The 27,876-nt window shown below is 40.4% G+C and overlaps 1 protein-coding gene across 1 annotated transcript; it reads left to right on the top strand.

Moving 5' to 3' along the window:
- The first annotated feature begins 13,045 nt into the window (after positions 1 to 13,045).
- LOC307184310 (TIR domain-containing adapter molecule 2) lies at positions 13,046 to 27,664 on the top strand. Its single transcript, XM_079917685.1, has 2 exons — positions 13,046 to 13,117; positions 26,139 to 27,664. Exon 2 carries the CDS (start codon positions 26,194 to 26,196, stop codon positions 26,899 to 26,901), a length of 708 nt encoding a protein of 235 aa, XP_079773811.1. The 5' UTR covers positions 13,046 to 13,117; positions 26,139 to 26,193; the 3' UTR covers positions 26,902 to 27,664.
- The last annotated feature ends 212 nt before the right edge of the window (positions 27,665 to 27,876 follow it).

Below are 27,876 nucleotides of genomic sequence, written 5' to 3'. Positions count from 1 at the left end.
TGTTACTAGTAAAAGTGATCTTTGATCTGAATAACTTCATCTCAGTTGTTTCCAAATTCTGGAGGAAAATATAGGGATGTTATCCCTAAACCACCAAATGTGCTATTTTTCAGTCTGCGTTTCTCCATTTTATCCATAAGATAGCATCATTAGGATGATTATATTCCTTGCTGAAATCAACATATATTAGGCCTGGCATAATCTGTTTTTAGTGCTGGTAATTACTAGTGACTGCTACTACCTTACAAAGAGAAGACAACGCAAGAATTTGAGAAAAAGTGGTTCGAGGAGTAAAATCTGCCAATAATCCACCATCTGCTTTGATGTATTTCAGCTTTTCCATAGATAAATGTATATATTTTTAAAGAATTGGTATTGTTTATAACAAATTTGTAAACTTTTAAAAATTGTGAAATTTGTGATAATACAGAAGAGGGTATTAAACATGTACAATTTAAAGAGATATAAAATTATAAAGCACATACTCATAATAACCAATGCTCAGGTTAAGAAATGCAATATTGTCAGCACCATAAAAGGCTCTATGTATCCTTTCCTGATCACATCTCTCAATTTCTTCCCTAGAGATAACCAATGTTCTGCTTGTAATGAAAATAATTTTTCTTTTTCTTTTTACCAGTTATGTATACTAGTTCTCAAACTACTTTAAAAAAAATTTCCGGGCTTCCCTGGTGGCGCAGTGGTTGAGAGTCTGCCTGCCGATGCAGGGGGCACGGGTTCGTGCCCCGGTCCGGGAAGATCCCACATGCCGCGGAGCGGCTGGGCCCGTGAGCCATGGCCGCTGAGCCTGCGCGTCCGGAGCCTGTGCTCCGCAACGGGAGAGGCCACAACAGTGAGAGGCCCGCGTACAGCAAAAAAAAAAAATTTCCAAGTAATCACAAACTCATAATTTTGTAAATACAAAATCTTGTGCTTGAATGTTTTGGTAATAGCAAATTGCTATCGGCCTTTCCAAATGCTTACTTTCTATGCATGCTTACTCTCACTTTATGTGCTTCTCTCTTCATCAGCCACTGACAGTTCAGTATGGTTGTTGGACCATACTTTGAATAGTACTGATGTTTATGTTCCTGAAAAACGTCTAAGAAAATCAGGCAAAAGTAAACCTGAATAAATAAAGTTTAATGGAATATTCTATTTAATGAATTAGTTATTACACATATTCTTTTGTGACTTTGCTTTGCTGTCATCCATGTTGATGCATATGGCTATAGTTTTCATTACTGCATAGTAGTCCATCATATAAATATACCAAAGTTATGTGTCTTTTCTACTATGGTGGCATTTGGATTGTTCCAGGTTTTTTGCTGTTATAAACAAAGCCACTATGAACATTTTTGTATATTATGTCGTTGCACATATGTATCATCCCTTGAGAGTACATCTAGGAATGGAATCGTTTGCTGATAGACTACATATATCTTCATCTTTACTAGGTGACACCTGACTTTTCTAAAGCAATTGTATCAATCAGTGCTTTCACCAGTAACAATGGAAAGTTCCAAATTCGTGTTGTCAGACTTTAAAATTTCAGAAAATCTCATGAGTTTGTAATGTCGTAAAAGCAACACTTAAGAATTTGAGAAATAATGGTTCACAGAATAAAATCCACCCGTAATTCCATTATGCATTTTGATGTGTTTCAGTTATTTTTGTAGATATATATGTATATTTTTAAAGAAAATGCTATTATACCTCATTGCTGCTTACTTTGCTTTTCTATGAGGTTAATTTTTTTTTCCTCACAGGTTTATCTACCACTTGGATTTCCTCTTTTGTGAAGTCCTTGTTCACATTTTTTGCCCATTTAAAAAATAATTGGATGCTTTGGTTAAAAGGATTCCTTTATATATTCAGGAGATTAATCCTTTGGTTTCAAATATCTTCTCACAGTTTGTGTTTATCTTTCTGCTCCTAGTGAAATATCAGTCTTTTCCCATATTGTTGGTGTTTTGTGTATTGTTAAAGAAATACTTTTCTATCCTGAGGTCATGAATATCTTCTCCTGTACCATGTTCTAAATATGTATGATTTTGTCTTCTACTTGAATTGAGTTTTGTAAATGGGATAAGGTAGGTGTCCAGGTTCCCCCCCCCCCGCCCCCCCTTAAAAACTCATCTTTCTCTGTTGATTTGCCATGCCAAGTCTTTCACCTATTAAATGCCCATATTTACCTGAGTCTGTTTCTGGGCTCTCTGTTTTATTCCATTGATCAGTTTGTTCATACACCAGTAACATATTATCTTAATTACTAAAGCTTTTAAAATTCTTAATATTGGTAAAACAAGTGTTTATACCTTGTTCTTCAAGATTTTGGCTGTCATCCGTCCTTTGTATTTTTATACAAAGTTTAGAGTTAGCACAAGTTTCAACAAAGCAAAATAAATCTGTTAGGATTTTGATTGGAATTGTGTTTAGTGTGTGAACAATTTCCTCTTTATAATAGTGCATTTTCCATTGAATGAACCCATCTTTCCATTGCTGTGGTCTTCCTTAAATCTTTTGATAAAGTTTTGTAATTTTCTTCATAGAAGTATTCTGTATATTTTTGTTAAATTAATCTTTTTAAAAATTTATTTATTTATTTTTGGCTGTGTTGGGTCTTCATTGCTGTGCACAGGCTTTCTCTAGTTGTGGCGAGTGGGGGCTGCTCTTCGTTGTGGTGCACGGGCCTCTCATTGCAGTGGCTTCTGTTGCAGAGCACAGGCTCTAGGTGCGCGGGCTACAGTAGTTGTGGCTCGTGAGCTCAATAGTTGTGGCTTGGAGGCTCTAGAGCGCAGGCTCAGTAGTTGTGGCACACGGGCTTAGTTTCTCCACGGCATGTGAGATCTTCCTGGACCAGGGCTTGAACCTGTGTCCCCTGCACTGGCAGGCAGATTCTTAACCACTGCGCCACCAGGGAAGTCCCATGTTAAATTAATATTGTTTTCTTTATATTTTTGATGCTATTATAATCTTTAAATTTTTTATTTGTTGCTAGTATGTGGAAATACAACTTTTAAATTGATTCTTCTATTCAGCAATTTTGCTAAATTCTCTTGTCAATTACAGTAATTTGTATATGCTTTTGGATTTTCTGTGTATATAGTTGTACCATCTGCAAGCCGGGACAGATTCTTCTTTCTATTCCTCACACCTTTTCTTTCTTTTTCTTGTCTAATTACATTGGCGGGGACCTCCAGTACAGTGCTGAATAGAAGTGGTCATAATAGGCATTCTTGTTTTGTTCCTGTTCTCTAGGAATGCTTTCAAGGTATCCTGTAGACAGTTTACAGTAATTTTACTAAATTTAGAAATTTCCCTTCTATTCTTAGTTTGCTAAGAGTTTTTTTTTATGATCATAAATGATGTTGAATTTTATAAAACAATTTTTTTCTGTATTTGTTGAGAAAAATGATTGTTTTGCTGCCTTTATTCTCTTTATTCTTTTTATGTGGTCAAAGAATTGCTTTCCTATTATTAAACCAACATTTTTCTGAGGTAAAACCAGTCTAGTCATGATGTGATTTGTTTGTTTTTAATAACTGGATTTGGTTTGTTTTAATATTTTTGCTTAATATCAAGATTATATATCCTGATACAGTGAGCTGGAGAGTGGCTTTCTTTTCTTAGTTTCTGGAACAGAGTCTATAAAATTTACATTACTCCTCCTTAAATGTTTTGTTACAAATCTGAGGTGTTTGGTTGGAGTCTGGTTTGGTCTTTGTGGGATACTGATTCAATTTTTTTATTAATAAGAGTACTTCTTATATAATATTGGTAAATGGAATATTCCCAAGAATCTGTCCATTTCATCTGCATTTTCAAATTTATTAGCACAGGGTTATCCCTGCCCACTTTTTATCATATGCCAAATCTGTACTGATGTTCTTTTCATTCCTATTACTGCTATTTGTAGTATACAAATTTATACCACTGTGTATTATGTAAAATATTTGTATCTTCTTTCTTTTTTACTTGACCAGTCTTACCAGAGGCTTATCACTTTTATTGTTTTCTTCAAAGAGCCAATATTTTTTTCCTTCCAGTTTTACTGACATATAATTGACATACAACCCTGTATAAGTTTAAGGTGTACAGCAGAATGATTTGACTTACATTCATCATGCAGTGATTACCACAATAATTTTAGTGAAAGAAAAATAAAGTTTTCCTTGTGATGAGAACTCGTAGGAGTTCTTACAACTGTCTTAACAACTTTCATATGTAATATACAGCAATGTTAATTACATTAATCATGTAATTTATGTCCTTAGTGCTTATTTATCTTATAACTGGAAGTTTGTACCCTTTGACTACCTTCATCCAGTTCCCCCTCACCCCTCATCCCCACATCCCCACCTCTGGTAACCACAAATCTGATCTCTTTTTCTATGAGATTGTTTGGTTGTTTTTGAAATATAATTGACCTACAGCACTATGCCAGTTCCTGGAACATAGTGATGCAATATTTCTGTACATTAAAAAATGGTCACTATGGTAAGTCTAGCTACCCTCTGTCACCATACAAAGATGTTATGTTATTATTGACTATATTCCCCGTGCTATCCATTTCATCCCTGTGACTCATCTATCTTGTATGGGAGTTTGTACCTCTTAATTCCCCTGACCTATTTCACTCACCCCCCTCCCCTCTGGCAACAACCTATTTGTTCTCTGTATCCATGACTATTTCTGTTTTGTTATGGTTGTTCATTGTTTTGTTTTTTAGATTCCACATATAAGTGAAATCATATAGTATTTGTCTTTCTCTGTCTGACTTAGTATAATGCCCTCTAGGTCTACCCAGTTGTTGCAAATGGCAAGATTTCATTCTTTTTTATGGCAGAGTAATATTCCATTGTATATATACAAGAGCCACTATTTCAGTTGTTTTTCTTGTTGTCTGTTTCATTGATTTCAGCTTTTTATGATATTCTTTTTCTCTAGGTTGAGTTGCTCATTATTTTTCTATATTCTTGTAGTGGATATTTAGTTCAGATTTTTAACTTTACAGTCTAATGCATATTTAAAACTATAGATTTACCTCTTATTGTACTTTAGCTCCATGTTAATTTTCTGTGCTACATAACAAATTACCATAATCATACCAGTTTAAAACAGCATACTTTTATAATTGCACAGTATTTATAGGTCAAGAGTCTTGGCACAGCTTAGCTAAGTCCTATGCTCAGGGTCTCACAAGGCTACAGTCAAGTAGTCACCTGAACTGCCTTCTTATCTGGAGCTTGGGGGTCCTCTTCCAAACTCATCAGGTTGTTGACAAAATTCAGCTCCTTGCAGCTGTAGAACTGAGGCCCTCAGTCACTGGAGGCTTCTCCTTTCCATAAGCATTTCACATCATGACTGTTTCTTCAAGGCCAGCAGGAGGAAATATGTTGCTTTGAGTCTCTTCTTTCAGGGAAAGACTGACAGGATTCACCTGATGAGATCAGAGGCCCTACCCTTAAATAATCTCCCTTTTGATGAATTTAGAGTCAACTGAATAAGGACCTTAACTGCATTTTCAAAATCTTTTCACCTTTGCCATATTCTTTTGGTAAGAAGCAAGTTATAGGCTCTGCCCACACAAAGATATGGATATGGAGATAGGGAGGGATTTCAGGGACCATCTTAGAATTCTGCCTACCATGAACTCCATTCTACAAGTCTTGATATCTGTTTTAGTTATTCATCAATTTCAAAGAATTTTCTGATTTCATTATTCTAATTTGAGCCATAGATATTATTTAGAACTATTATTCTTACTTTCCAAAAATAAGTATTTAAGTTCTCTTTTATTATTGACTTCTAACATAATTGCATTGTGATCAGATAATATATTCTGTATATGATTTAAATTCTTTGGAATTTTTTGACAATTGCTTTATGAGTTCATTTACCACCCTCTCAATTTGTATATTGTCGTATATTCTGTATCTAGAAGTCATTACTATTGTCTTATATAGCCAATATTCATTTAGATTTACCCATGGATTTGCCACCTTCTTTGCTCTTTGTTCTTTTTTTTTTAAGTAAATTTATTTATTCATTTATTTATTTTTGGCTATGTTGGGTCTTTGTTGCTGCATGTGGGCTTTCCTCTAGTTGCGGTGAGAGGGGACTACTCATCGTTGTGGTGCACAGGCTTCTCATTGCAGTGGCTTCTCTTGTTGCAGAGCACAGACTCTAGGTGCGCAGGCTTCAGTAGTTGTGGCACATGGGCTCAGTAGTTGTGGCTCGTGGGCTCTAGAGCGCCGGCTCAGTAGTTGTGGCGCACGGGCTTAGTTGCTCCGTGGCATGTGGGATTTTCCCGGACCAGGGCTTGAACCCATGTCCCCTGCACTGGCAGGTGGATTCTTTTTTTTTTTTTTTTTTTTTTTCCGGTACGCGGGCCTCTCACTGCTGTGGCCTCTCCCGTTGCGGAGCACATGCTCCGGACGCGCAGGCTCAGTGGCCACGGCTCACGGGCCCAGCCGCTCCGCGGCACGTGGGATCCTCCCGGACCGGGGCACGAACCCGTGTCCCCTGCATCGGCAGGCGGACTCTCAACCACTGCGCCACCAGGGAAGCCCTGGCAGGTGGATTCTTAACCACTGCGCCACCAGGGAAGTCCTGCTCTTTGTTCTTTGCTGTGTCTTTGAGCTTCCATCTGGAATAATTTTCCTTCCACCTGAAGAATACATTTAGAATTTCCTTTAGTGCCAGTCAGCTGGTTGCAAATGCATGTTTTTTGGGGTTTTTTTAATGTCTTCATTTTGGCTTCATTCTTGAAGGAGATTTTTGCTGGACATAGAATTCACTTGGGGATATCTTCTCATCGTCTTCTGGCTTCCATTTTGTTACTATGAAGAAATCAGCTATGAGTCTTTTGCTCCATTGAAACTAATCTGTCTTTTTTCCTCTGGCTGCTTTCAAGATTTTGTCTTTGTATTTGATTTCCTGCTGTTTAATTATGCTGTGTTAAGTGAAAATTTCATTGTATTTTCCCACTTGGGTTTTATTAGGCATCTTGGATGAGCTGACATGTCAGTACTGGGACATTCTCAACTATAATCTCTTTAGATATTGCCTCTGCCCAATATTCTCTCTCCTGTCTTCTGGGGCCCTGAGTAAACATATGTTAGACCTTCTTGGTATATTTCTTATATATCTTCATTTTTCTTCTATATGTTCTATATTTATTTTCTCTGATCATCCTAGTTTCTTCTTATGTAGCTTTTAAATCACAACTTCACTTTTCAGGTGTTTTTAATTTGCGGTGAAACTCATTCATTGAGTTCATAATTTCTATTTTTAATTCTGTTTTTCTGTTAGATTCTTTTTCTTATCTGCTCTGTTACTTTTTATGGTATCCAGTCCCTTGCTGCGTTTTTCAGTGAGGATTTTATTTCCATGGATTACACTTTGTGTCTGAGAATCCCAATATCTACAGCCTGCTTTGGTTCTGTTTCTGCTGTCTGTAGTTCATGTTGCTTCTAGTTAATGTTGTCTTGGTTATTCTTCTACCTCATTATCTTTGATTGTTTGCATTAGAAACGTGAAAAAAAAAACAGAAATAATGTAAGATCTAGGATGATTTTCTCTTCCCTAAGAGGTTTTTGTTTCTTTCTGCTGTGTACCTGTGGTCATTAGCAGTCTGGAACTTAGGCTTTAGATTTTATGGCCTTCCAGAGGGCCCACTGCACTGCAGTTTGTACCCTCACTCCAGGGTAGCGCCCTTGGGCTTCAGTGTAGAGCAAGGGGTGTTTCACCACTTTCGGTGAATACCAAACCCAACCGTTGTCTTTCCAACTCTTGTTGATGACAGTACAACTCTGCTTCTCAACTTACTTCTCTAGATTGGCAGCCACCCGAAGGGCAAAAGTAGCTTCCTGAACTCAACCTCTTCCTGAATTTGATGAGGTAAATTCTGTCTTACGTCTTCAAGGTGCTTATTGTGTTTCTTCATATTTCGTCTTAAGTGGAAACATTGGTCCAAGTGACCTGTTTTTTCATTACCCACCTCTAGAAATTCCAGGTTACATCTTGGTCATGAATAAGATATACAACATCTGTGCTTTCATTCTCTACTGTACATCACCCTTGGGTGACTCAAGGAGTTCCAGATAACCTCCAGATAGCATCCTTTTATCAGTGACTCATTTATTCATTCAGCAAATATTTATTTAGTGCCAACTATGCTCTGTCCTTTTTTCTAGAAGTAGAGATTCAGTGATAAACAAGAACTTAGTGTTTTGTTCTAGGAGACAGACAACAAGCCAGTTTTCATATGAGATGTTTTTAACCTGAGGTGAACCCTTTAAAATTATTTGCAAGGTTTAATATATATCTTCAGTCTTCTGAAGAGAGTTTGTAGTTTTCATCACATTCTCAAAGGAGTCCATGACTCAAAAAGTTTTATTAAAGAATCCCTGCTCTGTATGATATTAGAGTAATTTTAGCTCTTTTATATTAATATAAAGGTTTGAATTGTAAGCCTAATTTGTTATTTATTCCACATTGTGGGAATTGCAGCACTGGACATTGATTAGCTTTAAATAAAGCTTTCTGTTATTTAACAGATGTTTGACTAAATGTCTGCTGTGTGCTAGGCAATGAGGATACTGAAGTAAATATGATAATTTGTACCTTCAAGCATGTGCACATAGACCCCAAACAGAAAACCAGAAATCTTACCTAAAAATAATAGTTCTCAAGCATTGGTGGTATAAGAATCACCTAGTCAACTTGTAAAAAAACTGATCTTTCTCAGGTTCCTTCCCCTGAACCTGAGACTTTGATTCAGTACACCTGGATTGAACCTTGGACTTCCCTCCAGAATTCTGAGGCAAGTGTTTTTAAACCACATTTTGAGAAGTAATAATAGTAAATACTTTTGTAATACTATTGCCTGCTGTACTATGTTCTGCATTCAATGTAATTTATTTACTTCTCTCAAGTAAATAAATTATATTTATTATAACTATTATATTTAAAAAACTGCTTTTTCCCATTTTACAGATTAAGAAACATGCACAGAACAGTTAAATGGACTTGACAAAGGTCACACAGTTAGTGCTAGAACCAGGGTTCAAATGCAGATATCTGCAGGGGCAGGCTTGTAGGGGCAAGCCTGTGTCTCCCTGTGTATATGTCGCCTCCCAGTCACGCAGAGATAAGTGAAGAGCCTATCTTGACCCTCAGTGGCTCTCTCATTTCCAGGATCTCCCTGTTAAATTTTTGGCCAAAAGAGAACTTAAATCCACTGGTCTGCTGCACACCTCACGTGAGATCATGACTTCAGGCTAACAGCTATGGGCTTTCTCCATTTATTTCCTCCCAAGTGTGCAATTTTTCTTGACAGCACCACTAGGTATGGACTTTTTGCCCTCTACCAAGTCAAGTTGGCTGCCTCCAGCTGTGGGGCTCCTGGCTTTCATTGCTGGCCTCATGCTGGTAGCACTGTTGCCCCAACAAAGCTGAGGAGTATATGGGGGTTGGGAGATAAGAGCAGCTTCTGGTTAGAATGCTGCAGATTCCCACTACTCCTACCCAAAATTCAGCAGAGTTTTTTAAAGTGAATAAATGATTCTCAATTTGTTGTTTTCCTTTGGTCAATTTCCAGAGCCCTCAAATGATTGTTTTTGACAATTTTGTCCAGTTTATATTTGTTTGGGGGGGAGAGAATTTGATGATATCTTCACTGTCACTAGCAGTCCCTCCTATCCATTTTGTCAGGTCTGGGATTTGATTTTACCCCACTTACAATCTAATAAGTTAGCCTATTACTGTCTCATGGATTCTGGCAGAAGACACAAAACTCCTGGATCAGAGACAAAGGATTTCGTTACTCATGACACAGCAAGCGGCACTACTATCAGCATATTTGCAATGGTTCCTCTTGCTCACAAGCCCCCTGTGGGTGACACGAGGCCCAGGTCCGTGCTACACGTGCAGTGGGTCTGTGTCACATCTGAGGAACACTGAGCTTAAGGAATCCACCACTTTTATAGCAAGCAGTAAGCAAGCTTGTTCTCTATCCTGGAAGGAGACAGTACCTCATATCTCAAGGCTGCTCACTGTAAATGCTACCCTAAGAAATGGCTCAGGTAAAGAGTAGTCAGGATCTTGCACGTACTCATTAAGACATAGAGGAACATAAGAGACACATGGATAACTGTCTCTCCCAGTTCATTTCATCTAAATAGCTTATTGGAATGAAGTTGTTAATATCTTTCATATTTTAAATGTCATGATCTGTGGTGATGTTTCCTTTTTATTTCTACTATTGTTATTTGTGTCTTCTCTCTTTTTTTGATGACTAGTTTTACCAGCTGTTTATTAATTTCATTAGTCTTTTTCAAAGAACCATCTTTTGCTCTTGTTGATCCTCTGTTATTTTTTTTCTAATCTTGAATTTCTGGTCTTATTTTTATTATTTCTATCTTTTTATTTGGATTTCATTTCCTGGGGTTTTTTTTTCCTTCCCTAATTTCTTGATGTGGTTGTTTAGACAGTTGACTTTCTGGCTTTGTTTTCTGATATGCCCATTTAAGACCAGAAATTTCCCTCTCATTGTATTTTAGCTATATCCCACAAGTTTTGATATTTAGTATTTTTAGTAACATTCAAATCGAAATATTTTATGATTTCTGTTGTGGTTTATTTTTTGACCCACAGCTTATTTTGAAATGTGTCATTTAATTTCCAGACATATAGGGGCTTTTCCCGTTTCTGTTTTTGTTTTTCAGATTAGTGGTTAGTGAACACATTCATATTATTTCAGTCTTTTGATTTGTTTTGATTTGCTTTGTGGAGACTTGCTCAATGGCCAAAAACATGGTCTGATTTTGTTAATGTTCCATATGTACGTGAAAAGAATATGTGTTCTGAAATTGTATTGGGTGCCATAATCTGTATCTGTCAATGAGGTCAAGTTCATTAATCATGTTCAAATCATTTATATCCTTACCGATTGAGCTGTGAGTCTGATGGACATATGTAAGATAATCCAGGGAAATGGTAGAGTAAGTGAAAGAGGACAGTGGATCAAGACCCTGAAAACACGAGCATTGAATGCCAAGGGTTTCAAGGGTATGAAGCCACAGGAAAGACGTTTTACATGTCAGAGAAGCCATCTCTTTCCTGACTTAATTAGCACTCCTCCCCACTTTACTGTGCTTTCTTCCATTCATTCTTTTCAATGAATGGATCTGAAATTGTGCATCATGTCTGTCCTCTGTCTCCTGCTCTAGACTGCAAAATCTCCATGAGGACTGGGCCATCTCTGTCTTGTTCACACTATATCCCTAGTGCCTTTAGAAGACTCTAAATATTTGTGGCATAAGTGATTGGTGCATTTTCTTGACATGTATACTTGATAATTTGGGGAGAAAAATTTAACTGGTAACCAATTTGAAATTTTTTTTAGTACAACATGTGAATATTTATGAAGAACAGTGCAAAATTTGGAGCAATTTAAAACATAAAATGAGACAATTCAAGTAAATTTGCCCTTAACATTAGTGACTTTAGGTTCACTTATGCATGTGATGTGGGTGATGAATGGGGAAGTAAGTGTTTATCGCATTTGTCATTAGTGATATTTCAATGAAGAAGTTTGGAAAGCAGTGGTATGAAGGGTTGCCAGAGGAAGAGGAACAGGCAGAAGAGACTGAAAGAGAAGAATTTTAACAAGTAGGATAAGCATGAAGGCCCCATGGGTTGTTAATATCAAGGAACTAGAATATCTGGAGGAGACAATGATCAACCTTGTCAATTGCCAAAGGGAGATTAGGAAATGAAGGGGAAATAAAGGCAACAAAAAGTACCAGATTTAGTAACAGGGAGGCCACTGTTTACCTGAAAAGTCAATAGAGGGAGGAGGAGAAACCACTGTCAGTGGATAATGAATTGTATTGACATGATGGTTAATTGGGCATTTCACCAAGTAATTACTGTCTGCCAGTGCCACCTTCAATGACCCATCCTCATGTTAGGTAGGGGGGAGAGGAAGAGAAAATAACTTAGCTCTACCAGTAGTAAGCCTCTGGGATCCAGGTATGGACCTTCAATTCCAATGTACTATTCATTGTCTTCTCTGATGTTTAGTAATGGGGTTCTCCTCCTTTGGCAGTGAGTAGGGATTGCCTGAAAAGAAGGCGGGGGTGGGGTGGGGTGGGGTTAGGGGGGGTATGTGGTTTCTGAACTGGGTTCTTTGGGAATGACTGGGATTGGGAGCCTGAGATAGATATGGTAGGATAACATATTTGGCTTTATCAGGCATTTTATCCTTCTTAGAATTACTCGGTTGCTTTTCTGTTCTCCCTAAATATTAAGCGGAGTTCTAATTTCGGCTGTGAAAAAGAGTCTGAGAAAGGAATCTTTCTCAAGGTGGCTTTTGGTTGGTGTTGAGAGTGGGGAGGTACTGATACGCCACCACCCCCAACGAGGGATGTGGTTGACTGCAGCAGTAGTCAGTGAAAGAACCCCAAAGAGAAAGGAAGGGCCAAGGGACCAACTTGGAGGGCCCGGAGAGTCGCTGTACCTCGGGAAGGGTCTTAGAGGGTTTGTTTGGGTGAGACTGGCTGTTTCCTCCCTTTAGAGTCTAGGGGCTTCTGTAGGGAGACCCGGGCTCCGCTGCAGGCTCAAGGCTGGGCGCGCTAGGTAGGCGCGGGAGCAGCGAATGGAGCTCCCAAGCCCGCACTCACGTCTGTAAGGAACAGACAGCTGAGTCCCTTTCCTTCCTGGCCTCCAAGGCGGGCCTCAAGGGACATTAAAAAAAAGAGAGAAAACAAACAAAATGCAGCGCAGGGACAATTATCCTGCGCGAGTTCCCCTCCTCCGCCCGCCCGGCCTCTCCTTCCCGCCGCCCAGAGACTTCCAGCCTCGTAAAACCCGTACTCCCTCCGGCAGGGCCGGCCTTGAAGGGTTAAGTGGCGGCGCGTCCCCGTGGGGAGGGGACTCGGCGGCCCCCTGACTTCCGCGCGGCGCGTGGCCGCGGGCGTGGGGCGGGGTCTGCGGCGCGTAGTGGGCGGGCCGCCTCTCCTTCCCGACGCCCACGGGAAGTCCAGCAGCGCTCGGCGGGCGCGGAGGACGGAGCTACGGCGGAGCTGCCGCGTCGCCCGCCTCCCCGGCAAGTAGCGGGCGTCCGGGCGGGTGGGCTGGGGGCCGGGAGGCGTGGGGGTGGGCGAGCCGGCCGTCCTTCCAGCAAAGTTGCCTCGCTCTGAAGGGAGCACACCCGCCAACTCTCTGCCTGTCTTTTAAGTTTCATTTTGACTAGGAAACCTCTCTTTTAAAGAAACCTCAGAACCCTAAGCAAAGAGCCCAGCGTCTCAGAGGGCTTAAAGGTTCTGTGGGAGCCTCCTCCAGGCACACTTGAGCCAGTGCAGAAAATTTTGGTTTTGGTTTGCTGATTTGGGATCTTGTCCCAAAGCTAATTTGGCTAAAAATAATTTGGGCTGGCAGCTGTGAGTTCGTTTTCAGAATTTTGTTAGTTAGAACCTCTCCAGTTTTTCATGGCAGTAAACTTTGGTTTTAAAAGTCTTTAAAAATAATCTTAAATAGTGCGTTGGTTATAAATAGAGATAAGCAACTCCATTTTATATCTCACTGAAATCAGAAAGTAGATGGTCATATATAGAATAATGCCTTACATTCTCCTGAAACAAAGTAAATGTTGCTCAGAGTTCCAGCTGTATGTTTGGATGTCTTGCACCTCATCTGTTGAATCACTGGCTCCCTGTGGTATTTTTAAATTTATCCGTTTAACAAGTACCTGCTGATAAATAACTCGCGTTTAAATAATCCCCACTAGACCAAACGTCTCCTTCTAGGTCCCACCCATTTCTTTGCTCCCTTTTACTTAAAAAGACAAAAGAAAGAAAAAAGAAAGAGAATGAGAAAAAGCTCTTTGAAAGACTTGCCTCTAAGCTTTTATTTCTCCTCCTCCTGTTTCCTCCTCCACACTCTCACCTCAGGCTTTTTGTCTCCATCACCCCTATGTCACTTGTGAAATCCAGTGTCTGTGTACATTTCCACTTCCTGTGACACAGTTGTTCGCTCCCTCCTCCTTGATATTTTTTCTGCATTTGGCTTCCAGGTCACCGCCACCTTCTTCTGCATTTCCTTTCACCTCACTGGTCACTCTTTCTGTGTCTCCAGGCTTTTCCTTCTTTTCTCAACCACTGTTAGACTGCCACAGTGCTTGGTTCTTGGCCATACTCTCTTTTGAGCCATAACTTTCTCCCAAGGCAATTTCTATCCCAAGCCATATTTCATGACTATAAATAACATCTATAAGCTGATGACTTCCAAATTTTTCTTTCTAGTTTTACTTCTGTCCTGAGCTCTAGACGCATGTGTTTATTTGCTCAACATCTCCACTAGGAAGTCTGATCAGCATTTAAATGTAGTATGTCCAAACAGAATTACTGATACACACCCACCCAGTCCTCTTCTGTTTGCCCCTCACTTACCTTCCTTATCACAGGAAATGTTACTGCCATTCAGTGAGGCTGAAACTCTAGGGATCATCATCGACTCCTCTTTTCAGCTCTGACCGCACATCCAAGCATCCAGCAAACTCTGTTGACTCTACCTTGAAAACATAGCTCAATTTCGACCACGTATTATGTGCCCTCTCTAACACAAACCACAATTCTCTTTTACTGGACGACTGTGAAGACTCTGACTTGGTCTTCCAGCTTCTACCCTTGCTTCTCTATAGTGTTTCTCCAAACAGCGGTGGTTTTTTAAAAATAACTAATCAGAACTTTCACGTCCCTTCAAAACCTGGTGGCTTCTTATCAGAATCATAAAAACCAAATTCTTACCATGGCTCAAAGCCCTGTGTCATCTCACCCCTGACTGTTTCCTTGGTCTTATCTTCTGCTTCCCACCTGCCTCCCCCTGCCCCGCCCCCGGCCCCGACCTCTCAGCTGGAGTGGCTCTGATCTTGCTCCTGTTATCCTTGCCTGCAGCAGGCCTCTGCTAGGCCATCGCAGGCTGTACACCTTCACTTTCCTCACTCCCCTGTTCACATACTGTCTCAGGGGTTACTGCCTTAGTCCTGGTAACATCTTCTTGTCACTGATCCTCTGGGTTGGTGGCTGTTAGATACTGAGCGCTGTTCTCTAATATTCCACGAAGCTTATGGTACTGTTAAATCCTTATTGGTTGCTAGGACTCTCTAATATTGAAAGTGCACAAGCAGCTTTCTCTTGAGTCTCACTTTGATAAAATGTGCAAGTTTGCCCTTACCGTCTGTGTTTTTATAAAATGTTGTTCCTGGTTTGGAGAAGGTTTGCCCTTTAAGGCTAGTTCTCATTCTTAAATATGGAAAATGAAAGGAAAATACTCTGTTTACTGGAAGGAATATGCAATATTTTTTTTCAGTTCCTTTGCTTCAGTGGGAAGCAGTAGTCTCTGATTCAGAGCGTTGTTGAGTGGTACCAGAAACAGGTAGTTTTAATGGGAAGAAGAAAAATGAAGGCACTTGTTCAGAGAATATTATACACGTCTTTAAGTTGTGTAGTGACTGAGCCAGTGTCAGAATAACAAGATTCATAGCAAGATTCAGTTCTCTTTTTAAAATATGTGGGAATGGAAATGAAAAACAATATTTTCATCTTCACGGAAAGCTGTTGGGGAATAAAAGACCGTTTAATTTACATAATGTTTGTCATTTTAATCCCAAGGAACTAGTTCTGTGATGTTACCAGTAGAATAGGTACTATTAGGCTGGCCAAAAAGTTTACAGAAAAACCTGAATGAACTTTTTGGCCAACCCAATACCTTTCTCTCTTTTAAAAGAACAGAAAAACATTTTTTTTTCTCATTTCAGATTTGGGATTTCAGATGCTTGAATAAACATATACAATAGAAGATTAAATAAAATTTTAAAATAAAGGGATTTGGAATATGGAACAAAGAATAGGAGGGTTAAAGGAAAGCCATGAGGAAAATCGTGATCAGATCTCCTGCCCCAAGCTTCTGTATGTTGATTAGACAGCACTCATCGACCTGGACCTTCCTAGCAGCTGAGAAAAGAGACAGGCTCCACAGGTGAAAAAGACGGTGCCCAGGGGAAGACCAGTTTGTGTATTTTTGTTTTTCTACCTGATAGAAGCAATTTTTAAAAAATTAATTAAACATTTACTTGCTCAAGGACCTGTTTTAGGTACTGTGGAGATGAATATTCTGCCTTGCAGTATGTGTAATTAAGTAAGATATTGGAGGACCCCTGTTGGGTTTAGAGTTAGCAAATCCAGACTATTGGAAAATTTTCATGTAGATTAAAAAAAAAAACAAAAACAGGAGGTCAAACAGTTAAACCTGGAGGTGAGCTCAACCCATCCAAAATGTGCAGGTATGACACATAAGGTATATACTATTTGAGGCATTAAGTGAATGTGACCTCTATTTAAAAACACAAAATCTAGAGAATAATGTATTTACTAAAAAATCTTCTTTTTTCCAGATTACATTATCATCGTAGAAAAAGGGTGTATAGATATAGATACATGTACATTCACACATCTACCATACACAGCTAACCAATGTTAACTTTTTGGTATACTTCATTCCAGTCTATTTTCTCTATAGTTTGTTTTTACAGTTTTGCAGTATATTTTATTTTATAGTCTGTTTTTTCCACTTATTGTTATGGAAGCATTTTCTCATGTCGTTAAAATAATTTGTAACATTCGTAAACATTTTGATGATTTAATAGGGTTCAACCATATGAATAATATGACATAGTTCATGTTGCCATTCCCTACTTTTTGAACATTTTGATTGTGTACCTCCAATAGAATGTTGGCTAGCCTATGATACTATGTACAAGTTCTCTAATAAGAAAATATAGTCATGTAACTCATACTTCAGAATTGCAATAAAATGTTTCCATAGATCCTGTGACAGGAGAAAGCTGAGCAAGTTTGAGAAACAAAAAAAGACACACATGTAGGGAACTGGGGGAGCAGAGGGAAGAAAAGCACGAGATAAACTTGGAGCTGAAGGAGCCCGATCATGCAGGGCATCCTTGCCATATTAAGAAATTTTGATTCTAAGAGCAGTAGGAACCCATTGCAGGGGTGTAAATGGTAGTAATTTGATCAGTTGTATGTACTTAAAAAGATCGTTGTGGCTGCTGAGTGGAGAATGGATTAGACTGACCAAGAGTGGCTGTAGGAGACCGATTAGGAAGGAGCAGTGTAGTAGACTAGGGGAGAGATGTTGATCTAGAGTGAAAATGCAGTGGGGAGGGAAGCGGAACATTTTGAGATGTGTCTTACAGGTTGGCTTGCTGACAGCTTGGAAGTGAAAGTGTAGGAGTGGAAGGGGAAAGTGTCAGTGATGCCTGAGGTTTCTGGCTGTTGTAACTGGGCAGATGATGGCGCCATTTTCCATGGTGGAGAAGTCTGGGAAAATGAGTTGGAAGCTACCTCCCAGGCCAGCAAGGAAGACAAGTTAAAAGTGCTGTACGACACATATTATAAGAAATATGAGCAAGATATTATGGGCAGCCGGAGGAGGAGTACTTAACCTGGAGATCAGAGGAAAAGCATTCTGCCAAATATGACCTTTGAGCTGTATCTTGAAATGAATGTACCATATTTATATTCACACAGTTTTTAAAAATGTAACATAATTGCTCATTAAAAAATCCATACATTTGGATAGGCTGGTCCCTATTCTGATTGAGTCAATAATTTATATGCTAGGGATGATAAAGAGCTATCTGTTCAGCTATCTCTCAACTTGAAAAGCTGTGTTAGGTCTCATATTTGGAATTGTCTAATTTCATTCATTCATTCAGAAGGTATTGTTGAATGCTGGCTATGTGCAAGACTCTGGAGATACAGTGACAAGCAAGACAGATTTGGTGTTAATTCTGATAGAGTTTACAGTCTAATGGGAAAGATGAGAAACTAAGCAGATACTCAAACATGTAATTAATTGTAGTGTGACTAGAGCCATGAAGGCAAGATATAGGGTTTTAGACTCCTACAGATCCTTAACATTTCTAATGCAGGCTTTGGTACCTAAAATGAAAAACACAGGCACTAGCTTAGTTAGACTGTAAGTGTCAATGGGTAGTATTTGATAATTAATCCTTTCCTTTATACTGGGCCTTTGCTATCCTTATGGATTCTGTGCAAGTCCCAAAAGAAGAAAATAAATAAATGACAGCTGACTCTCAATAATGTTATTTCAATAAAGAACAGGTGGATTCAAATTCTACCCATCCTATTCCTGAAGATATTGATCACCCTAGTTGGGATTTTATTTTAATAAAATATTTCCAGTGTGAGGAAGTCTGAAAGAAAAGTCTACGTGTTCCTTGTCTGGCTGGCTCAGGTCTGTTCTGTTGGGTCCTGACAATAAATACCACGGGCGATACAGGCCACACGGCTCCTGTTGGAATTCTTCAACTCTGCCTCTGTAGCATGACATTTGCCATAGGCAATACAGAAATGAATAGGCATGGCTGTCTTCTAGTAAAACTTTACTTATAAAAACAGGTGGCACACCATGTTTTGCTGCTGACCTGCTGTAGTTCCCTGGCCTGGATTTGGATGTTGTATCAATCATAGTTTTGTTGCAGAGAACAGAGTCTACTATAGCTAGTTGAAGCAGGAAAGTGTGCATTAGAGGATATTACAAAATGTACAGTATCACTGGGTAAGTTGAAGAGCTAGAGTCCAGGTTGAGTTTCTAGGAATACCTCAGACCACCACCTACCGTACGGGTGTAGTGGCGCTGGAGCTTTTTAAAAATTTATTTATTTATTTATTTATTTTTGGCTGCGTTGGGTCTTCGTTGCTGCGCGCGGGCTTTCTCTAGTTGCGGCAAGTGGGGGCTACTCTTTGTCACGGTGCGCGGGCTTCTCATTGCGGTGGCTTCTCCTGTTGTGGAGCACGGGCTCTAGGCACACGGGCTTCAGTAGTTGCGGCATGGGGATTCACTAGTTGTGGTGCGTGGGCTCTAGAATGCAGGCTCAGTTGCTCCGCGGCATGTGGGATCTTCCCGGGACCAGGGCTTGAACCCGTGCCCCCTGCATTGGCAGGCGGATTCTTAACCACTGCGCCACCAGGGAAGTCCGGAGCTGGAGCTTTTGCCACAACCATGAAACCTCCCGCCCGATCAGCAAGCTGCCAGCTCTGAATCACACCAACTCTGCTAGAGCCTTAACCAGCAAAGTCACTGCCTCATGCTCTGCCTCCCTTCATATTTAACTCACACTAGTAAGTACATCTGATTGGCAGAACTTAAATTACATCCAGAACCCTAGCTTCAAGGAAGTCTAGGAAATAGAGCTTTTAGTACTTGTGGCACAGGAAGTACAGGGAGGTTCACTAAAAGGAAGTTGGAATAAGTTTTGCGTGAGCAAATCTGCAGGATCTGTTACAGAACGCCCCTTTGGCTACTTAATATCCATACCTTCCCTTCTTTCCATACCTAAACCTCCAGCAAGAAATGTGCTCTCTTACAATATAATGCAGCCATCCCTGATTTTAAAAAAAGCAAAGAGCACTCACCTTCTCCCAAGAAGCTAAAACCCAAAGTTCTGTAGGTCACCACATCATCTGCAGTATTCATCACAGACATTACCCCGGGACCTAGCACCCTCAGGAGTTAGGTGGCCTCTCTCCTCTCCCAGGGAAAGGGGGAGTAGGAGAGAGAGCTGCCCAGTGACCAAGAGGAGAACAGCTCAGCTCTAAGAAGCTCCCATCCATACTTTTCATCCTTTCTCTCTACTAGCCAGTTCCCTCCGTTTCCAAGCATTCTGAGTTTCTCCTCTCTTCGTGCAATCCTCTCCCCACCCTATGTTCGTTTGTAGCTGTTGGCTTCTTTCCTTCTTAGCTAAGCTTTCCCCTCCCCCGCCCCCTCATCCTCTAGACTCTTGTGCATACTGGTGACTCCCACCATCCCCTGTAACTGCTCCGGTGAACCTCAAGGGGCTCAATGCCTTGGACGCCGACCGCTGCTCGAGGTACTCTGCTGCCTTGGCTTCCGGATTCTGTGCCTGATTTTCCTGCTGCTCGGGTGCCACTCCTCCCTCTCCTTTATGGGTCCCCCTCCTCCAGGTGCCCCTCAGGCATTGATTCTGTCTTCAGCTCTCTTCCTTCTCTTTTCTTTCTACTTGTTTTCAGTTACTCACAGATTTGAGCTAGTGTCAAGGTTTTATCTCCCATCAAGATGCTCTCCTCAGCCTCGGACCTACATGTGTAAGTACCTATTGGACAGCTCCTCTTCCAGGTCACAGGCACCCTAAGCTCCCTGTGTCCCAAACTGGATTAACTGGTCAGCTACATCCAACCCCCACACCCTGCTTGTCTCAGCAGACGACTCAGCGAATGTAACAAGGCATAGACTTGGGAAGCATACTTGATCCTTCTTTCTTTGTCACCCTCCCAACCCCTGGCACCTCCTACATATCTTCATCTCCACCATACCTTCCTCAGTTCAGGGCTCTGCTTTCTCATCTAGGTTACTGTGACAGCCTCTCAACTGATTGTTCTCCCCATCCAGGGCCTTACAGTCCTTAAGCCTAGTCTCCTTACTCTTGTCTAAAACAAGTCAGATCGTGTCACTCCCCTGCTTAATACCCACCAGGGGCTCTCTGTCTGCCAACACGATCAGGTTCAAAGTCCTGAACCAAGTAAACTAGGTTCCTTACTCACTCTAATCCTTTTTATCTCTCCCTCCTTATCTCTCACCACTATCCTCTCCCCTCACACCCCTGCATATTTGGACTTGAGCCATCTAAACACCTGGTGCAAAATGATCCTAATACACTGTGCCCTCTGGTGCTTCAGTGTTTTTTTTTTTTTTGCAAGTGCCGCTCCCGCTGCCTGGAAACCGTCCGCCTCTCGGCCTTACTGATGCAGTGCTCCCCACTGCGTGTCCATCCTGAGTGCTCTGGTAGCACCTGTTATTTGAAGGAAGCAGCAGTGCAATGAGTCCTAATCATCTGCTTATCCTGGGTCCACATCCCGAAAACCCAGCAGGTCTTGGTGCAGAGTACGTTTTCGACAACCCTTATTAATAATGACAAAACCTATTTATTAATTGAATTAAGGGAAGAAACTATTAATTTTGTATGTATTTCCCACAAGATGGTGCTATTCAGATAGGAAAGACAACTGAAAAGTTCTCCAGGGCTAAAGGATCCAAGTACTAGATGCCTAAATGTTCGTTAAATGTGTGAAATTTCAGAGGCAGTGATTTAAACACATAAGCTTTTTCTGTGGTAAATGCATGGACAGGTTGAAAATGGTTTATGCATATGTATTTTATTATCAAATTATTACTGATCATTGTTTTACTTAACTGCTTTTTGGGAGCCTCTCTTCCCAAGTGGTCAAAATTTTTTTTAAATGGAAACAGTAACTCTTAATTCTAGGGCAACAAACTTTTAAGGAGGGCTGTATTTGGGTTTTTCAGAGATACAGGACCAGTAGGTTTTATAGAGAGAGAGGGAGGGAGGGTGGGAGATTCATTTTAAGGAATTGGCTCATGTGACTGGCGGGGCTGGCAGGTCCCAAATCTGCAGGGTTAGAAACAGACAGGAGGTGACTGCAGTCTTGAGTCTGAAGGCTGGAAACTCAGGTGGAGTTTCTATGTTGCCATCCCAAGGCAGAATTCCTTCTTCTTTGAGGAACCTCAGTATTGCTCTGGCCTTCACTTATTGAGTAAGTTCCACCCACACTATGGAGGGTAATCTTTACTCAACGTCTACTGCTTTATTTATTTAAAAAAATAGAAATATAGTTGATTAATACAATATTATATTAGTTTCAGGTATACAGCAGAGTGATTCATTATTTTTACAGTTAAAGTCTACTGCTTTAAGTGTCAGTCTCACCTAAAAAATACCTTCAGAGCGACATCTGGACTGGTGTTTGGCCAAACAACTAGACACCATAGCCTAGCCCAGCTGACACATACAGTTGACTCTCACAAAGGTCTTGGTGAGGAAAGTAAACTTTGTATGAAAGAGAAATTCACACTGAAGTTTCAGTTTTTAGTTTGGGACAGGGGAGAGAGGGCTGATGGCTGTAACCACCCTGAGGAACCTCCTGGGAAATTTCTGCATGGAGAGGGGCTGTCCTGGGATAGGACCCAACGGGTGCTGCCCTCACTCTCCTCCAGCCACAGAAGTCTTCTGCTGGGAGCAAGAGTACACACAGACACTAATCGGCATTGGGTGGGGCTGAGGAAGAATAATAACCTTGTGGACATGGTAATCTCACCTCAGTAGCCTCCATCCTGTATCATTTATACTGCAAAATGAGATTGAGGTTTGGGGCAGTCCTAAGGAAGGGGTTTTGCTTCCTCTTTTACTGAGAACAATGAAACAGTCAAAGGGAACTTCTGCAGGTGTCCTCTGCCACACCGACTCACCCCCCTGTAGGCACACAGCTTAGTTCTGCCTTCTCTTATTGCTACTAAAGTGAAACCGTAAAGTTTTCTTTAGCTTCTTTGTTATGTATTTAATAACAATATTAACTGCTGACATTTATGGAGCACTCGTCTAAGCCATTTGATCTTTGTAAAAACCTTAAAGGTAGGTATTATAATTATCACCATTTTACACATGATGAAATCAAACGCAGAGATACACGTACAGTAATTTGTACAAAGTCTTGCAGTTTTTTTTATAGTAGGGCTGGGATTTACATTCAGGCAGTCTGATTCCAGAGCACGTAGTCTTAATGAGAATGGAATTTTTTATTTGCCTCTTGCATGCTCTGATTCTTCTTCTTTCTTATTTCCTGTAACATATGTGCGCACTTGCCCAGTGTGCATATATGCCGTGCTGTTCTTTTCATCTTACTCCTATTGAATGTGGGGGGATTCCTTTGGCACCTTTGTTTTCCTAGATATAGAGTGAATACATTCTGGACTCTTTTCTTCTTATCCTGGACCTGTTGATCTTCCCTGCAGAACTTCAGTTTAAGGGCTCCATTCTGATGGGTTGTATCTTTCCACATTTCTGTTGCCCTGAAGGGATGTGATTAGCTCAGTTGGGCTGTGGTCAATAGTAATTGGTAGTTTTGGTCTTAGATCTTTTCTGGGGCAAGGGATGGAGGTGGAGGTGTCATTCTGTCAAGTGAAAAGCAAAACCAAACCGGAAAAGGTTCAATCTTACAGAGAGCGATTTGGCCAAATCTATCACTATGACAAATGCATTTGTCCTTTGATACAGAAATCCTGTTTAGGGCAATTATTCTGCAGATGACCGTGCACATAATGACCTTTGTACAAAGTTATTCATTGCCGCATTGTTCATGATAGTAGTGGACTGGAAACAAATCACATACTGAAGAACGGGACAGTTATGGTACATTCACATGCTACGAGATTATGTAAATAAGAGGAGGTTCTCCGTGTGCTGATATGGAAGGCTCTGAAGTTATATTACTAAGGGAAAAAGCCATCTACTGTCTATCTGTCTATCTACTTACCTACCTACTGCTGTTTGGCAGTGTATGTGTATATATACATTAATACTTTTTTTAAAAAAAGGAAAGAAAAAATATATGTATTCATGAGGAAATATTGGAAGGATATAGGAAAAACTAATAAAAGCGGTCACCAGTAAGAGGCCATGGGGGCAACAGGATGGATGGGAAAGACAAGGATGGGAGTGGGACTTTTCAATATAAATATTTTCAAAGTTTACCCTTCTAAAAAAGTAAATAAAAAAATGTACACACACACACACACACACACACACACACACACACGTTTTTATTCCTGTGAACAGTGATCCTGTGTGCCTCTCCCTTGCAGCCACCTTCACTCTCCTCCCGCTTAGATGAGGGGAAGGAGCTGAAATCTCAGTGTTTTAACCCTGATGCTAACTGTCCCTGTTGGAGGAGGAGGACATTGAAGAGGCTTTGCAGGATTCTCTGTGCCAGCCTTCTCCCCTCCCCTATTTCTTTCTGCATTCCCTGCCTTCCTTCTGTTCTCTTTGTTGACGGAGTTAATTAGCTCAGGGTGAGCACAGTCAGGTTCTCCACGCTTCCTTCCAGCCTTGAGAACCCCTGTGAAGAATCTGGACCACTTCCCCATCTCTGACTCATGTGGTGGTGGGAAAGGTAGATCTCCAGCGCAGAACTTCCCGCATCTTTTCCCCTTGGCTAACTCCTTACTCTCCTCTCCAAATTAGAAGGTTATGGTGAAGTTTTCAGACATTGTCACTAATTTTCTTCTCGCTGGTCTGCTTCGGGTGGGGGGTGGGGGTGGGCAGGAGTGTTTGGGAGTTGGAACAGCACATTGTAGATTTCTGGAGTATTTTGCTGTTTTTTGCTGACCAGTGTTTAAGAAAAATGAGACGTAAAATTGTAATTTTTATTCATAATGTAATTCTTTGGTTGTTTCTTTTTATTTATCTCAAAAGATTCTGTGTTCTGCCTCAACACACCATTTTACCTTAGAAGTTTTCAACACTTTTTAGTGAAAATCTTTTATATTACTTCACATGCACTCATCTGCAGCAACTAGTGATTAAGATAATGAAGTTAAGTTGGTTTAACAAACCTGTCTCAACGAATAAGTGAAGATCATTTTAATTGATGCTTTCATAGATTTCTCTGGATAGTTTTTTTTTTTTAAATTCAGGGGAACCTTCTTTCGCAATTCTGCATGGTAAAACTTTTTTCATGATACAATAAAAAAGTCAGCAGTTAATCCTAACCAGTGAAGAGAGTCTGAGTTCATTTAGGTTTATTAATTGGGATATCAATAGCATTGGAGGGTTGTCATGCCTTAGACTACCACTTGGTGGCTGGCACAGTATACTGTGGATCAGAACCTGAAGTACAGACAGAATAAATGACAGGCAATAGCCAGCAATTCCTTCACTATTCAGAGGCAGTAGCAAACCCTTTCACTCCATATATACATTAGAAAAAAATTCTGTGTTTTTCCTTGTTTTTTCTTCCCATAACAGTTTTTCACCATTTTTGCTGAATGGTTTCTTCTAAACCTGAAATATTTTGGTATATGTAGCTATGTTACTTAGGTCATAATGAATAAAATTCTGATTTCTTCTTGAACTCTGGTCTTTGCCAACGAACAATAAATAAAAATGCTTTAGAATATAGCCTATGGGCCCATAGTTTGAAAACATGGAATTTATAATTATCTATTCTAAATTTTCTGTCTTTTGATAAAAAAGAACCCCCCTTGAAACTGCCTGTTTGGGGGTTATATTAACAACACTGCCAACATTATCTGAAGATTTATTTAAATTAGATTTACATGGAGTACCTTTCTTTCACAGCTGATCTAATTCTTACACTCTGAATTTAGGATCTTTAAAATAAAAGAACAAGTATAGACTACAGTGATTATTTGTTAATTTCACTGGTGAAAATCACAAGGCTTTGTTTCCAGATTTCACTTCCAAACCAAGATGTTAATTTCTCCCTAGGTGAATAAATGTTTTCTTAAGTATTCCCAAGATTAGCTGGAAAATATATTCCTTACTTTTCACAATCCTTATTACAGTTTCTGCACGAGCCCCACTACAACATGGCCTGATCCTAGACAAACAAAAAGGCTCTGAACCCATGAATTCTGGGCAACAAGTCATTTGACATTTCAGATCTTCTCTTTGTTCTGAGTCAGTAGAGCTGCCTGCTAGCCACCTTTAGGATATTTGTATTCTGTTTTGTATTTGTGTTTGATACAAAAACAAATTTTGTGTTTAATGTTGGAATATTTGGTTTCTTTAGGTTTTCCTGTTTCTAGCTTACACAGTAATTTGGTTATGGAGAAGTTGGATTTAAACTCCATATGGGTAGAGTTGATATGGTACCTTTTCTCTAAAATACCAAAGTAATTTATTTTAATTTGGAGGTTTATAGTGTGGTTATAATACGATTTAAAATTTCCAAATGTCTCCTGTTATATTAAACTGGACCCTCTGTTTAACTTACCTTTGACTACCTGTGGTAGCCCTTGTGAAGCTCAAAAAAGACCAGTGATTTCATTTCCCAATGATCTGTTTGGCAATTCTTTCTTAGAGAACTTTATATTATAATCTTTTTGAGGTTTTCGGGGTGAATGAAATTTTCCATTTTTAATGTTTTGATTAAGTTTACGGTATTCTTCTGCTTTGTTATTTCTCCTTTTAGAATGAAATGAAATGCTGAGAAATAAAGCTTTCCTATTCTGATTTGGATCTTTATAATGGGTATCGGAAAGTCTAAAACGGATCCCTGCCCTCTTTCTCTCACTTGGGGTAAAAGCCACAGTGTGGACACGAGTCAAAGACAGCACAAGTCAGATTCCAAGAAATCTGAAGAAACGTCCCTGAGTGACGCTGCTGCTCATAGCAATACAGCAGAGATGCCAACAGGGGAGCAGGAGGGAGCCAAGGGAGTGGAGGAGATGCCAGAAGAGGAAGCAGAAGAAGAGGTGTTCCTCAAATTTGTGATACTGCATGCTGAAGAAGACACAGACGAAGCCCTCCGAGTCCAGAATCTTCTGGAAAATGACTTCGGCATCAAACCTGGAATAATCTTTGCTGAGATGCCATGTGGCAGGCAGCATTTACAGAATTTGGATGATGCTGTCAATGGGTCTGCCTGGACAATCTTATTATTGACCAAAAACTTTTTAAGAGATACCTGGTGTAAGTTCCAATTCTATACGTCCCTCATGAACTCTGTTAACAGGCAGCACAAGTACAACTCCGTCATCCCCATGCGGCCTCTGAACAACCCCCTGCCCCGAGAAAGGACTCCCTTTGCTCTGCGAACCATCAACGCCCTGGAGGAAGAAAGTCGTGGCTTTCCTACACAAGTGGAAAGGATTTTTCAGGATTCTGTATATAGGATACAGCGGGCTATATGGAAAGAGACCAGAAATACGGTACAAAGGCAATTTATTGCTTGAGACGGAACACACAACACACAACAGGCTCTTGTTTTGTAAAACAAATGATTTATCTCCACTTGAGAAAGCAAATTTCTAGGAAGAGTTTAGATGAAAGAGAACCTTACTCTTACAGAAACTTATGGAGCCCAAGAAAGATAAATTTCTGCAGGACAGTCTATAGAATTGTGGTACTTTTCAATGTTTCCATAAACTTGAAATTGTCAGAGTTTCAAGAACTGTTTCCAAAAAAAAAAAGAACTGTTTCCTCTCAGTTTTCCTAGTTCATGATTACAACAAAGGATATTTTAAATTCATATTCCTCGTATTGAACTTGATCAAAACCTTATATGATAGACATTTAAAAAATACAATAACACTGATTTTGTTCTCAAAGGAACCGCAGAAAAAAATGGCCTCGAGAGATCCGAGCGCCCTCACTTTCGAGGCACCTCTCATGAATGTTGCAATAAAGTGTTCCCGGTGTTGTCACCCAGAAATAGGGATAGCCAGACTAGAACATTTAGAATGTTGAGTGCTGATAAATATGAAACCCAAAATAGATGTGAGAATGGTAGGGCTCTTTAAAAGAATCCAATCAGGGGCTGCCCTGGTGGCGCAGTGGTTGAGAGTCCGCCTGCCGGTGCAGGGGATGCGGGTTCGTGCCCCGGTCCAGGAGGATCCCAGCTGCCGTGGAGCGGCTGGGCCCGTGAGCCATGGCCGCTGAGCCTGCGCGTCCGGAGCCTGTGCTCCGCAACAGTGAGAAGCCCGCGTACGGGGGGCGGGGGGGGGGGGGGAAGAATCCAATCAAATGTGTTTCCTTTCTGTTGGAATTTGCATATTTGGAGGCAGTTCCCACCACTGATTAGTGGCCCATTTGATGGTATTGTGGTCAGGGACTTCGTGCCTGGTGTTGACATGACTCCTGGAGCTGGAAGCTCTCCATTGTTGGTCATTGTGTGTGACCAGGAGCTTCTGAAAGGTGTATGTATCCTA

This window comes from Stenella coeruleoalba (assembly GCF_951394435.1).
Source record: "Stenella coeruleoalba genome assembly, chromosome: 3".
NCBI lineage: Eukaryota > Metazoa > Chordata > Mammalia > Artiodactyla > Delphinidae > Stenella > Stenella coeruleoalba.
This window is presented reverse-complemented; position numbering and strand designations above follow the sequence as displayed.